The sequence below is a fragment of the Pleurodeles waltl genome, chromosome 6 (genome assembly GCF_031143425.1).
Source record: "Pleurodeles waltl isolate 20211129_DDA chromosome 6, aPleWal1.hap1.20221129, whole genome shotgun sequence".
Taxonomy (NCBI): Eukaryota; Metazoa; Chordata; class Amphibia; order Caudata; family Salamandridae; genus Pleurodeles; species Pleurodeles waltl.
This window is the reverse complement of record NC_090445.1, coordinates 1,700,041,087-1,700,056,927: the sequence shown is the minus strand read 5'-3', so window position 1 is coordinate 1,700,056,927 and position 15,841 is coordinate 1,700,041,087. Positions and strand designations below refer to the sequence as shown.

Genomic DNA, 15,841 nt, shown 5'->3' with positions numbered 1-15,841 from the left:
ATGAACCCAAATAGAATCATCATTATGTCACAGTACCAGACAGACAACTACAATTACAGAAAAAAGAGGGTTCAGTAACCAGAAATACTGTAGAATTCTAGTTCTTTCTATGATTGTTGCCAGAAAACAAGAGGTATGTGTGATTATGGAAGTGCCTGTTGAAGCAGATTCTCTACAATGCACACAGAAATGTCATGAAACATGAGTAAAATGCGGGATGAAGCAACAGAAATAACCGTAGTCGATAAATGTGCAATGAGAATAATGAAGCAAGTTTACTAAGACTAAACTTGAGTGAAAAGGTGCTCTCGGCACAGCACATGGATGATGATGAGATCTTGCAGCAGATTTCAGCCAAATGAATCAAAACACGGCCTGACTTTGGATGAAGGTTTTTTCTTGACATAGCATGTTTGCAAGTCAACCCCCATTTTGAAGATATTGATTCACGAGAGAAGCCTTATCAATCAGTCCCCCTTATCTGACCTCCATTGGAGGGCACCAAGCTCCCAAGGGGCCCTGTCCACCGAGGCCTGCCTAGGCTCTGATTCTTCCTGCAAACGTTCTCTGTGCACTTTGGTAAAATTATTTGACAAAATCTTTTCTGTAGGCTCAAAAACAAAAGTATAGTCTAACATCTCCATAGAGACCATATGACTTTTCTAAAATGGAAAAGACAATGACTCCTATTGTTGCAATCTAATATTAAAGCATTAAAACACCCATTCACAACAGAAGTAGGTGACTTCCATTAGATTGAACATCAAATATGGAGAAAGACAGCCTGACATAAAACAAGTTAAAAAAAAGTTAGCTAATAACAACTTTATGAAAAAAAAGGCATATTGATATAAAAAACATTTTCTTACACTTTATTTGGGAAAAATGATCGACACATCAGCATCCACACACCTATAGATTACACCAATCTTGCTCGATTACAAGCTTACTATAGTTATGCTTAATGCAGTACATTTTCAACTTTTATCCACAGTTTTCTATGTTCGTCTTCATTTCCCCATTGCATTTTTTACGCATGACAGCTTTTATATTTTCATGTTCAAAGAGATCTATTTTTTGGGGTGATCAATTAATCCAGCAGACATTTTCATCCATTCAATGAGATCCCATGCCAACTTCTCACCCCTCCTTGTTGTTTTCATAAGCTGTTCATCACATACAACCCATTCAATTAAATCCTTTTTCCAAACATTATATTGAAGTGCTCCAGGGGATGCCCAATAGATTGATAATCGCGTTTGGCCCACGCAGTGCCCATCCGTATATTCATTTTCAGAGATTATCTATTAGTGAATACACATAGGAAGCATTGTTTCATTGACCTCAAAGGTAGGCCATCTGTCATCCTCTGCAAGGTCTTGACCACCTTGTCCCATAATTTCATCTGTAAAAAGTCTGCTCCTTGTGTGCTACATGTTCTGTCTGGGTCAATCCTGGCTAATTTCTTAGGTGTGAGGTAGGTAGTGTAAATAATGAACTTGAGTTAGCTTGAAGTGTGCTTTGGTAGAAAGGCTCTTCATCTGTGTGCAGGCCCTCTCCCAGTCTGTATCTGTCTATGGTGTGGGACATTCATGGGACCACCTCTTCTGTGCATTTGCCATGTCCCCACTTCTGTCGGAGGCCTTGCTGTGTGTGGGAGTTCTGGACTGCTCAGTACTTGACTAAAGAATAATGCTTAATTTCTTTTAGTAGGTGTTTGCTCTGTCACCCCACAGGTTTATATCTACTAATTCCAGCATATAAACTTAGATGTATGTCATTGATATAAAAAATACTAAGGTTTTCCTTATTAACAGAGGGAGCAAGAACTTGGAATGCTTCACCCCATATCTCCACCTACAGCAATCATAAGACATTTACATTGTAGCCTGTACTTCAAAGACCACGTGAAGAAAAAGCATGGGCTGCAGGTTTCTGAAGGATGTCATTTGTCCAGTGGCAAGTTCTTCCTGTGACTTTAAATGGAAGATGCCAAATACATGGTCCTTTGAGAAGGGGTTCAATCCAATGATATGTGAAGAAGAGAAGGCACTTGCCTGTTCTTCAGCTAACATGATATTATCTGCAATTTTCCTCTTTCTAGATCCGCATTGGTGGTAGCCACATATTTGTACAGAAAAGACCGTCTCGAAAATATTTCTTCACAATACATTTTCATCGAGGCTAAAGTATTTTCCTTTGTGAGAAGTCATTCTTTTCTTGAACTTAATACAGTTCTATACAAATTAATGTGCCCCTTTCATATCAACCAATTAATAAAATTATTCTTCATCACTTAAGTCTTTAGGCTACATGAAATTCATTAAGCTACTCTAAAATGTATAAGGTATTTCACAAAAAACAGGTACAGCTAGATGAAATCCACTTATCTCTAGAAGTATTTCATAAAAATGTGTCCATCTAGATGAACTTCATTTACAAAAAGATGTAAAACAACATGATGTCTGTGTATTTTACAAAAGAGTTATGAATTTATTTAAGAAATAGTTTGAATACAGTAACCTTCCTCAGATTTTCCTGTGGGCTATTTGTGGAACATCAACCAGTTATAGAAAACACCGACAGTTTGGTTTGCTTATTTAATTGATAAGAGTTCATGAATGGCACATTTTTCTATTTATATTGCATTTGTTCAGGTGATGTTATTTTGATATGTTGTTTTTCAGTTAGAAACATATTTATACCCTTTTTAGTCATAATTTTAGCAATTTCATATTGTAAACTGATATTCTTTATTGTTTGTTTATGATATTTACATCCGTCATGATGCTTTCTTACTAAGTGGCAGCAGAAAGTTAAGAAAGAAGTTAAATAAATAGGGTACAATTAATGGTCTATTACCTGCCCTATATGAAAGAGCTGGACTCATACCTTTGTGGTTTATCATATATACAGATTAGAAGGCCCCATCCTTTCCTCTGTTGTATTCCAACCCCTTGCAATCCTTGCAATCAGACACCTTAGTTGACAATTGTCAATTTATAAAACCCTTAACTGAATAAATCACAGCATGGTTATCATTTTACAGATATGGCGCGATTATAATCAGGAATGACACTGGAGAATGCTGGGGGTCTAGCTGGCCTCCTCCAGTGTTTGTGATGCTACCGATAACGCATATGCTGAGCACACAGATAATGTAGATGTTTACCTGATCATTCAACTAAGCATTAATAAGCATATATGTTTTTTCTTTCTATGGATCATACAGAGAGCTCCAGGCAGAGCTTGTCTTCCGGATGTGCCATAAACATACTCTGCAATGTACTTCGGACGCACCTTGAAGATGGAGAGGTGGCTGAATCGGTCTGTTGCGCTCTCTGGATACTGTCCCTGCAAGGATCATGCTCAGGATTCTTGTCCAGCATTGGTGGGTTGTGTTGTGATAAATTAATACTGACACTTGTTCACCATGCAGGGGTGTTCTGCACTCGTGAGGGGTATGCTGATCATAGCAAATTCATGCCTAAAAAGGTTAAAAATGGTAGATCTGTACCAGGGAGACTCTAGCTTCTTCTTCCATTCAGGAGAGTTTTAGATCTTCTAGGATCTTACTGGACCCTGCCTTCTCCTCTTTTTGGGCTGTTTCATGAGGTGCCTTTGCGAAAGTCATGCAGAGAAGAGAAATCGTGGGAGTGAAGGAAGATTATGTTTTTTTATTCCTGTGCTATACCTTAGTGACACAATCTGTTGCATACATTAGACGGAACTAAAGTTTTATCTTGCATTTTAGAAATGAGTGTAGAATGTCTGATCTAGAGTAGCTTACTCCCTCCTTCAATTTCCTTCCTTGTTTTGAATCTGATGAACATCACAGCCATGAATCTCTTTTGCGGTCTCATTACCCCATGTCTGTGGACACAGCGTGCGTGGGTTTCAGGTAATGCATAGAATTGGACTTAAATTAAAGTTTCATAGATTCACATGCTTTCACCATCCCTATTATCATTGAGCTGGTAAACGTAAGAAAAGTGCAATGTTAAACATGTACATACTAGGTTTAATATGGTAACAGCAGTAGCCTATTCACATCACTATGCAAAAAATACAAAACTCCACCAATCAGAGCGAATTACAGCATTCATATCTCCTCACTCAGACAACCATAGTTCAGATTTCAACCACACATCATGTAAGAAAGGAGTCCCTTTTGAGCTTTGCTCACTAAGTCAGATAAGTGCCTATTTCTCTATTTTTTTCCTTCAACTCTTAAGAAGGATTCAACAATTTATTAAGCTACTGACAAAGCAGACTGTGGGCCACATCTACAAGAAAGTGACACATCAGCTGTGATGCACCATTTTTCTTGTGCCCCCCTACCGGCACCCAATAACACCATGGTAGCACCATGGTGTACATTAGGACAACAGCATCATAATTTATGATGCTATTGTGGTACTTTGCAGGATTAGCACCATAAATAATGGCGCTAGTCCTGCAGAGTAAAGGGAGGCCCACTGAAAGTAATGGGTGCGTAATTTTAATGCCTACTGATAGCAGGCGTTAAAAATTACGCTAAAAACGGCACATTGAAATGTTGTAAATTTCACTGCGCCATTTTTACGGCCCTCTCACCACCAGAATGCTCCCCTTGCATACATTTTGTCTGACACAGGCATAATGTGCCCCAAGGGATCGCAAAGTGGTGTAATGCAAGCATTGCACCACTTTGTAAATATGGTGAAGGAGAATGACCTCTTTAACGTCACATTAGAGGAAAAAAAAAAATGACGCTATTGTGGCGCTAAGAGGCGCTAGGGCCTTGTAAATCTAGCCCTATGTCTAAGGCTTCAAGGAATGCAATTTTAGGCCACTTGGAACTTGTGGAAAAAGAGACTTCACACAGAAGATCCACACAAGGAATGCATTTATTGTGTTCACTCAGTAATAGGGCAAAGGGCTGTGAGGTAGGGAAGCCAGATTCTTGTTATGGTTCCAGAAGTCAAAAACTGATAATGTCCACTCCTCGAAGGAGAAAGCTCTTCTAAATCGCAAAAAGAGTGCATTTACTCTCTGAGTGTACTTCAAGGACAATATCGTAAGGAGAAAAACCTAAAACACCCTCACAAATCCCCAAGAGAAGACAGCCCTTCCTCAGACATAAGGACTCTCACTAGGAAAGTCTGTCAGAAAAACATCACAGAACCTTATTGGGTACCGGATCTGATAAGAATTTGTGAAAGAGTCTCCAACAATACCCCAGCAAAGGATGAGCGACCGTGATATGCAAATCTTGCTGAAGTGAATCATCAACATGCTGAGAAAAGGCTAAAGAATTGGTTTGACAGACACAAAGGAACTTGACCTTTCATTCCCATCTTATCCTCATAAGGAAAAAATCCAGAGAATGGAGACCGCTTCTGGAGCTTCGAAACCTCAACAAATTTCTAAAACAGCATATGTTTGGCATGGAACTGTTACAGAAGGGTCTACAACTCCTAAGAAACAAGGACTAAAGGATATTTTGTGGACCTACAAGACTCCTGCTTTCATATTCCCATTCACCCTGTTCATGGAAAGGGAAATTTCTGAGGTTTCAGGTGGCCGATCACCAATATCAGTTCAGGGTGTTCTATCTTTCAGATTCAAGTCAGCCCCAATAATTTGTACAGAGTGCACAGCACAAGTAGCTGCTTCCCTTAAAGACCAGGTTGCCAAGTATTTCCCTAGTTAGACGATTGGATAATCAAGACAAAAACATTAAGAGCTATTAAAGAGTCTAAAACAAACTGTCTTCCACTGTTCAAGGATCTGGGGCTAACATTAAACAAAGACAAATCCTCACTACACTCTCTCGAAGAAGAATTCAATTTCTCAGGACTGTTTTAGACCCTACGATAAACAAAGCTTGTCAGCTCTGGTAAAATGCCTTAAAAAGAAAAGACAACCATCATACGAATTTTCATTCCTTTTTAGGGTTGATTTCATCTTGCATTCATTTGATACTGCACTGCTGCTTTCAGATGAGCCATTTCAAGAGGCATTGGATAAACAGTGGTCGCGGAAGACGGGTTCTTTTGATGATCGATAATGAATAACATCTCTAATGAAGAGAGCCCTCACGTAGGGACTTCAAATCAACAACTCCACATTCGGGGTGACTTTCATCCAAAAGAAGCTCAGTTCATCATGAGAATAGACATCTTATTGGAGGGTTAGGACGCACACTTGCAGGAGATACACATCAGCAGATGATGGTCAGAAAAAGACACAAATGCACATCAATATCCTAGAGATGAGGGTTATTGTTCTAGGGCACCGCTCTTTTCTTCCACGAATATGCAATTCATCAGTCCTAATACGTACTAACAGTACAACACGCATTTACTATATAAACAAACAAGGATGAATATGATCCCCAAACTATCCAATGAGACACAAAAGATGGGATTTTAAAATAGAAGATCTCATCCAGATAAAGGCGGAGTATCTTCCAGGTCTATCAAGTTCATGGGCCGACAATATCAGCAGGACAACAGCAGAAAGTCACGAGTGGGAGTTAAATTAAGCCCAGCTCAAGAAAATATTTCATCACTGGATAAAATCAAAGCAATAGATGCTTTCCAGGAACAAGAACTGGAATTGTCAGTATTACGCCATCAGGTACCCCCTGCCAGGATCGAAGGGAAATCGCTTTTGGATAAACTGGTCAGGGATTGATGCATACACATTTCTACCAATCCCAATGATACCAGGGGTGGTGTCAAAAATTAGGAGAGAGCCATGCTGATTAATCTTCATAGCTCCATGGTGACCAAGACAAAACTGGTTCACGGAGCTACTTCTCCTCTTGGAACAACAACAAAAACAATTGGAAACAATACAGAAACTACTATCTCACCACAAGAAACAAAATCTCCATTCGGACCCTCTATCTCCTTATCAGCATGGCTCCTGGCTTTAGTGAATTCGAGTGAATAGACATTCTGTGAGACTATAGAGAAATACTATCCATACCAAGAGCTGGGTCCATCAATAAATCTTATACACCAAAATGGGAATGTTTTTACTTGTGGTGTGATCAAAAGTAATTGAATCCTATAACTTTGCTGCCTCAACAAATATTACCATATCATCTACACTTGTCAAACTTAGTACTGAATCCTGCTTTGGTCTGACTACATTTAGCTACCATTTCTCATTCCAAGAGGACATGGAACCAACTATATCCGTGACCTAAGAGGTTTAAAGAATTTCCTAAAGGCCTCATCAGGGGTTCCAACCAATAAGACACTATCCTTCATCGAGGTGGCTAAATACTGCTTTATCTCATCTGATGAAAAAGCCCCTCGAGTGAGTACATAGGGAAGAGCTAATGTACATTCATGGAAGGTAACCCTCATTTTAGCGCACATGTCAGCTAGGTAGGTCAGTGAAATTCAAGCGTTGACTGTTAAAGAAACATTCTTCCAGTTTAGAGAAGACAAAGTTATCTTAAGGACTAATCTGCACTCCATAACAAAAGGTCCATCAAACTTTCAACTAAATGAGCCAGTGGTTTTAAAGGCCAACCAAACAGCAGAGAGAGTGCTTCATTCTCTGGATATTAAAAGATGTTCACATTGATAAAACTGAATAGATAAAGAAGTCTGACCAATTACTACTAGCATACAGTCAACCACGGAACACAGTATAGGTCACTGGGTGTCTTCTGTGATAGTGTTTTGTCGTCATAAAAAAGAAGCCCAGCCATTGATAGAGACAGTTCAAGCTCATTCAACAAGAAGTGCATCTACGTCCACCACCCTCTTTGCTGATGTATCCATACGTGACTTATGAAGAGCAGCAACATGGAAGAATAGACATTTCTGCAACGCTAATGCCTAGATTCAGCATCACAAAGATATATGGCAGCAAGACAAGCAGTCCTGTGTCATTTATAACAGAAAGGCAAGGGTGTCTAGCCTTCATTGCCCTCCTACCATTGACTAATAACTGTTTTGTACTGACTGCTTTCGATTCTGATTCAAGCATGTGCATCTATGAAAGATCTAATGGTGGATACGAAAAAAGTTACTTACCAGTTACTGAAGTTTTCCATTACTAGTATCTTTCATAGATTCACATGTGATCCACCGTCCTCTCCAACTCAGGCACATTTCTATACATATACATAGTCCTACAAAATCTGAACTATGGTGGCCTCAGTGAGAAGAGGTAAATGCCAAACTTCACTCTGAGTTTTGGGTCTTTTGAATGAATAGGCTACTGTTGTGGCCATGTTAAAAATATGCTGTATATGTTTAACATTTTATTTCTCACCGTGTCTACCGTGGGACTCCCAGCTCCACGAAGGAGATGATTCATGCATTTGAATCAATGAACGATACCAATACTGAAAAACGTAAGTAACAGGTAAGTAATTCTTTTTATACCCAGCAAAATTACCATTCAACAGACTACAATCTCTTATTTCTCTTTATTGGAAATACTCTCTTTATTGTAAATACTTTTCTCCCTGAGTCAAGAGTTCTCTGTGCTCTCAGCCAATCAGATTGTTACGGTGGACAACCCAAGGCCACCTCAACATTGCAGAGGTCTGAGGGCACCCAGATTTATAGTCATGCACAAACTAAAGTTTTCTACGATTCAGTCTTTGTCGACCACAGATGGCTGTGATTTTCTGGGATAGATGTGGCTCCAAGTTTGATGACTGGGATTTGAGAATCATTGCTGTGAGCAACCCTTTCCTAACCCTCCCCTACCATACCACCTCTTTGATGACCAGCGCCTGAGGATAGTTACAGTATTAATGCGATTTAGGCGCCTTCTTGTTGATATAGGTGGTTCCTTAACACCAGTAATAGAGTAGCTGATATCCACTGTCTAAGGTAAGGTGAAAACCAAAGCCAGTCCTCCACAGACCTCAGATGGGCTGGTCTGTTTTAATCACAAGAGGAGGGATAGGTGAGGAGCCTTCGAACTGATGATTGGATACAAGAGTTCCCCGGATCTAAACCCGTGTTTCAGTACTTAAAACCAAATAATTACCATCACCTGTTTTTATTTATTGTATTGGGGAGGAGCTTAATGCATCCATATTGGCTGTGGATAAAATGTTATCAGAGCTCTTAATAAAGCCCTGTGATACTAATGGCAAGGAAATAAAACCACATTTAGGTGCTTTTTATTGAGTCTCGGACAGCATTTGTGGGGTTAATAGATTAGTTCATATCACTGGCATCACAGTGCCCGAGTCCTGGAATTCCCTTTAATAGTCTAATCCATTCAGGGATTTTTAGTCCGCTTCCTATCATGATGTGAAAGTCTAATTACCATCGAGGCTATTTATAAAGGTACTTGCGAGTACGTTTCCTGTGTAGGTTTACGTTTACACTTTTTTAGTAACTTTACCACATTTGGCTGTTCAATATTTACAAGTGTAAAGTTACTCAAATGTGTAAACGTACCTGTCCCTACTCCCTGAAACAAAAGGTGGACTACTGCAACACCCTCTGATACACAGTAATGTTTATATCTATCTATCTGTCTATCTATCTATCTATCTATCTATCTATCTATCTATCTATCTATCTATCTATCTATCTATCTATCTCTCTCCCTCTCTCTCTCTATATATAGATAGATATACACATATCACACAAACACGCCACCTGTGATGCCAAGGCCTTACACTGGTCTAGCATCGCACTGCAGCGGCTTCCAGTGTATCAATATGTCAATAATCTAATTGGTTAGCAGGAGGGACTCCTACTCAGGGACTGCAATGTCCAAAAGAAAGTTTGTTGCTCCCACTGACCCATGTCGACCCCATATAGGCTTTGTTAGCATTATATAGTACTACTTTACATACCACAAAATATAATTTGTGAACGAGTCCTAATGTTTTTTAAGCACTGCCTCCGCAATAAGGACATCTGGTAACTCAGAAACATGGCCCGGTGCATGTTTGCACATGATCAAAATGTGTTTTAGAGACTTTGAGTATCACAAGAGACTGATTCAGGTTCATGAAAGACATTCCCTAAAACCCTTTGCACCTGCCAATCCTCAGAGATGCTGCTTCCAGAGCCCCAACTATTGTTGGATTCCATTACTAACAAAATGTGCTTTTCTTGTGAATCATCTTAAAAAAGTTAGGCCCAATTCACAAAGAAATTAGGAAAACTATGAGTGATGTCCTTCACATTCCCTGCACATACTTTCCCGAATTTATGGAATTCAGAATATTACCTGGATGCCTGAAAAGCTGCATGATGTGCCAGTTTCCAAGCATAGACCTGGGAAGGTCATGTGACATTCCAAGTGGGATCTTATTCCCCTCGTGCAGGAAAACTCTTCACTTTGTGGGGGAAACCATTCCTTTCCCTACGCCTCTAACAAACATAGGGGGTGATCAATATTCCTTTTTACCCTGGAAAATAATGTAAATCCCAGCCTTTGGCCGAAGAAAACATCTGATCCTATCCAAGTTGGGAAGAGGAAGGTAAGGAGTTTGTGAATACCCATAAATGTCCATGTTTGTGGGGGTTCAAAAACGTACAAGGCTAACCATGCATTGGACTTCCCACTTTCCGACACTTGAGTGTGATTTATGATGGCAGAGAACTCTACACTCCTTGTGGATCCCACCGCAGAGGTAAACGAGCTTATGTCTGTCAGGAATCTCTGTGAATTCCTGGCTAGCAGAACTAAGGGATAATTGTTTGTGAACATACACGAACAGACAGACCCTTTAAATCTCGGACTTTGTCACTGTGTCCAGGCCCATCATAAGAGATTCACATATAGTTGATGGAGAAATAATCAGTTGTACTGTGAACAAAAATTATTCCTATAAAGCAGACCCTTTGAGATGTGGGTCCAAATGTGATATTCAATCTTACATACCACCATTGTTCAGCTAGCCAAGCTTATGTTAGTCTGATGTACACATACTGCATTTTAACAAGCGTTGCCTTCTTGCCTTGGGTTTCAGAATGCTTTGCTGGAGATCAGCACGAGGAAGTCACTCTTGTCCTTTTGCAAGCTCTCAAGAAGCACCCAGAAAGGCCAATCCTGGTGAAAAATGCATGCCTGGCCCTTGCAAGCCTGTTCAGGACCTCAGGTAATAGGAATAAAATGTTTCTTGATTGTGCCTTTTATAAAAACTGGTTTGTATAGTAAACGCAGGCCAGATGTATCAAACATTTTTGCGATCGTAAAAATGCGTTTTGGTATGTTACAAGTCCAATTTGCAATTCGGTAACTTGTTACCGAATCGCTAATTGGATTTGCGACTACATACTGATTCGGTATTAGGAAGGGGGCGTGTCAAGGGCGTCTCTTCCTAATAACGAATCGCAGAGGTATGTATGATTGTTTTGTGACCGTGAATGCGGTCGCAAAACACTCGCAGTTACCACCTACTTCAAGTAGGTGGTAACCCATTCGCAAACCCCTTCCCCTTCGTGAATGCATGCAAAAACTTTTTTAAGAGCAGGCAGTGGTCCCACGGGCCACTGCCTACTCTTAAAAATGAAAAGAAAACTTTTCATTTTTAAATGCATCCGGTTTTCCTTTAAAGGAAACCGGGCTGCATTTAAAAAAATAAATAAAAAGATTGCTTTATTGAAAAGCGATCACAGACATGGTGGTCTGCTGAGCCCAGCAGGCCACCATCCCTGTGATTGTAGCCATTCGCAATGGCTCGCAAATTGCGACCTACCTCATGAATATTGATGAGGTAGGTCCATTTGCGAGCCCTAGCGAATCACAGTATGAAACTCCTCGAGTTTCATACATTCCAATAACGATTACTTAATTGCGATTCGCTAAAAATCGCAATTAGGTAATCGGTATTGTGAATAATGATACATCTGGCCCCTTATCTTCTGTAGACCTTACAAGCATGGCTTAGTCAAGCATTCCAGGAGCTATAATCAACAGCCATGTGCCTTGCCTAGTTTCCAGATATCAGTTTATACAGGCATGCCTAACTAGATGTGTTTTCTTTCTCGAAACATGATTTGTCTAGCATCATTTATTTTTTAACTTTAGTTTGGTCGGTTAGATGCTGTGTCTCTTAAAATCACGAACCATCCAGCAGACAATAAGATAAAATATCTACAGTTCTTAGTCCTACTATTCTACCTCCTTCCTAACTTGTTGCAAATTGCCTGCCACTGGCTGCATCTTGTAGCTGTCGGTGGAGGCAGAACCTTTGCATCTTTCATGTGCGAGTGCATGGTCTGTCTGAGTCTAACCGCTAGTCCTGGAACACCTATGCTGTGCCTAACAGAGAAGAAAGAGCTCTCCACGTCTTTAACGCTTTCCTGTTTTGGGTGGTGCATTATTTCTTTTCTTGTAGCATCTCCCCTTTCTGGAAGCAGTGAGCTTTTCATGTTTTTTGAAAGTGTAATTTGATAAGAGATGAGGAACTTTCTCTCGCCCATGCATGCCTTTTCAACATTGGCCTCAAGTGGTGCATTAGATGTGGTAAGCACTTCTGGTGGGCTGATCGGCACAAAGTCTGTTTCATATCTCGGGAACTGGCATGTTGTGCAGTCCTGCATCTTCTGCTCAAAAATTCATCGGAGGTCACAGAGGAATTAGAGTCTTCAAGCCCCTCAGTACAGACGGAGAATCAGAATCTGTAGCAAAATGGAAGCTGCCACACCTAGGTAATACAGAATTCGTACTAGCCCCATTCCAGAAACTTCTCGTTGAAGGGAATATTTGGGCATGTACCCTTATGCATACCTCTGTGAACAACCAAAGTTATAAGACTTGGGATCTTGCAGTTCAAGATGTCTTTTCAACCAAGCCTCAGTTCAGATGGTACTACAAAGGGGTCCTACTGCCTTGAAGTCCATTTAAAAGGCTTCAAGCATCCTGGGCTTGATCAGGCTTCCAGAGCCACATCCCACAAAGCAGTTGATAGGCCTTTGGCCAAATGTATGATGAAATAACGCATGCGCCAACCATGCATGCCTGAACAACGCAGTTGGAAACAACGACCGCGTTGTTTCCACAAATGCCTTTACCACGTATGCCTTTACAATGATTTTTCGCTGTAAAGGCATACGTAGTAAAGGCAGGTGTGGAGCGGCATGCATGGTATTCGCATGCCAGCCCTTCCACCCGCCCTATAAACACAACTACTCCGACTACCCCACCTGCCTTAAAAATAAAACTACCCGACCCCCCCAACCAGCCCTAAAAATAAAACTACCCCAATACCCCCACCCGCCCCTAAAAACTACCCCGATAAAAAACTAACCCCACCCCAAAAATAAAATTACTCCGTCCCTAAAAACAAAACTACCCCGATCCACCCACCCCCACCCACAAAATAAAACTACCTGACCCCCCACCTGCACCAAAAATAAAAGTACCCGACATGCCCCTAAAAATTACCCCAATAACCCCCACCCATCCTGAGCCCTAAAACCTACCCCAACCCCCACCCGCCCTAAAAACAACCGAGCCCACCCCCAAAAATAAAACTACCCTGCCCGTAAAAACAAAATTACTCCAAACCGCCACCCCCAAAAACCAACAACCCCCCCAACCCCCACCCCTAAAACAAAGTACCCCAATCCCCCACCCCCAAAAGCCAAACTACCCCGATCCCCCCCAATAACCAAATGACCCCATCCCCAAAAACCAACGACCTCCCACCCCCAAAAACCAAACTACTCCGATCCCCCACCCCCAAAAAACAAACTACCCCGATCCACCACCCCCAAAAACCAAACTACCCTGACCCCCATCCCCAAAAACCAACGACCTCCCACCCCCAAAAAACAAACTACCCCCATCCCACCCCCCAAAAAAACAAACTAACCCGATCCTCCACCCCACCCCCAAAAACAAATGTATCCTGACCCCGCCACCCCAAAACAAAACTACCCCAACCCCCCACCCCGCCCCTGAAAACAGAATTACCCTGATCCCCCCCACCCAGCCCCTAAAAACAGAACTGCCCTGTTCCCCCACCCTTAAAAACCAGAACTACTCTGATACGCCTGCCCCCCAAAAAAAACCCCAGCCCTTAATCCACCCCCACCCCTAAAAACTACCCCACATCCCTTCCTCAGCCCCACTTAGCTGACCACGTCCTCTCCCGATGCACTCTCCTTTTTTCGGTGCCTTAACCACGCATGTGCGTTGTTCAGCACATGCGTGGTTAAGGCACAGAAAAAGGGAGTTGTTCACGCAAACGTGGTTCTGCTTGCGTTAGCAATGTAGATATTGTTCCGGAGTCGTTGTTCCAGATGTTCCCCACCTAGGACTAGACCGTCATCACTAATAATCTGTTGTACTCAATTTGCTTACAACACTCTTCAGATGGTTAGACATAAAAAGAAAGGTAGGCAGCAGAAAAAGAAGTGCACATCTGTAAAAGAAGCACACATCTGTACTAATTTTGCTACTGGTGATGTGAACATTAGTCCTGATGCTACACCTGTCTATTGCCTTTGGTACATTATTTTCAGAGGCTATAAATACTGGACTGAAGTTATTTGATGTACCAATAGAATAATTTTGGTGCTCCTGTGAGTGCACTCCAATCTAATTTTCTTCAGTTCTCTTGCAATGACTTGGGGTGTTCCCAACATTCCGACTGTAAGGAAATGCCTCCTTGGCATGGTTACCCCCTAACTTTTTGTCTTTGCTGATGCTAAGTTATGATTTGAAAGTGTGCTGGGATCCTGATAACCAGGCCCCAGCACCAGTGTTCTTTCCCTAAACTGTACCTTTGTCTCCACAATTGGCACAACCCTGGCACTCAGGTAAGTCCCTTGTAACTGGTACCACTGGTACCAAGGGCCCTGATGCCAGGGAAGTTCTCTAAGGGCTGCAGCATGTCTTATGCCACCCTAGGGACCCCTCACTCAGCACATGCACACTGCTTCACAGCTTGTGTGCTGGTGGGGAGAAATTGACTAAGTCGACATGGCACTCCCTTCAGAGTGCCATGCCAACCTCACACTGCCTGTGGCATAGGTAAGTCACCCCTCTAGCAGGCCTTACAGCCCTAAGGTGAGGGCATATGTGCATGAGCACTATGCCCCTACAGTGTCTAAGCAAAACCTTAGACATTGTAAGTGCAGGGTAGCCATAAAAGTATATGGTCTGAGAGTTTGTCAAACACGAACTCCACAGTTCCATAATGGCTACAATGAAAACTGGGAAGTTTGGTATCAAACTTCTCAGCACAATAAATGCACACTGATGCCAGTGTGCAATTTATTGTAACATACACCCAGAGGGCATCTTAGAGATGCCCCCTGAATACTTCCCCGACTTCTAGTGTAGGCTGACCAGTTCCTGCCAGCCTGCCACACACCAGACATGTTGCTGGCCACATGGGGAGAGTGCCTTTGTCACTCTGTGACCAGGAACAAAGCCTGTACTTGGTGGAGGTGCTTCTCACCTCCCCCTGCAGGAACTCTAACACCTGGTGGTGAGCCTCAAAGGCCTCACCCCTTTTGTTACAGCGCCCCAGGGCATCCAAGCTAGTGGAGATGCCTGCCCCTCCGGCCACTGCCCCCATTTTTGGCGGCAAGGCTGGAGGAGATAATGAGAAAAACAAGGAGGAGTCACCCACCAGTCAGGACAGCCCCTAAGGTGTCCTGAGCTGAGGTGACCCCTGCCTTGAGAAATCCTCCATCTTGAGAGTGGAGGATTCCCCCAATAGGATTAGGGATGTGCCCCCCTCCCCACAGGGAGGAGGCACAAAGAGGGTGTAGCCACCCTCAAGGACAGTAGCCATTGGCTACTGCCCTCCCAGACCTAAACACACCCCTAAATTCAGTATTTAGGGGCTTCCCAGATCCCAGGAAATCAGATTCCCGCAACCTGAAGAAAGAAG

At 42.0% G+C, this 15,841-nt stretch overlaps 1 protein-coding gene across 1 annotated transcript in view; it reads left to right on the top strand.

Moving 5' to 3' along the window:
- The window catches only part of STKLD1 (serine/threonine kinase like domain containing 1), a 193,346-nt gene that overhangs the window by 95,135 nt on the left and 82,370 nt on the right, over positions 1 to 15,841 (top strand). Inside the window, exons 16-17 of the mRNA XM_069241796.1 lie at positions 3,233 to 3,391; positions 10,961 to 11,089. Coding sequence (XP_069097897.1) covers positions 3,233 to 3,391; positions 10,961 to 11,089 — 288 coding nt within the window. The remainder of the gene's footprint in view (positions 1 to 3,232; positions 3,392 to 10,960; positions 11,090 to 15,841) is intronic.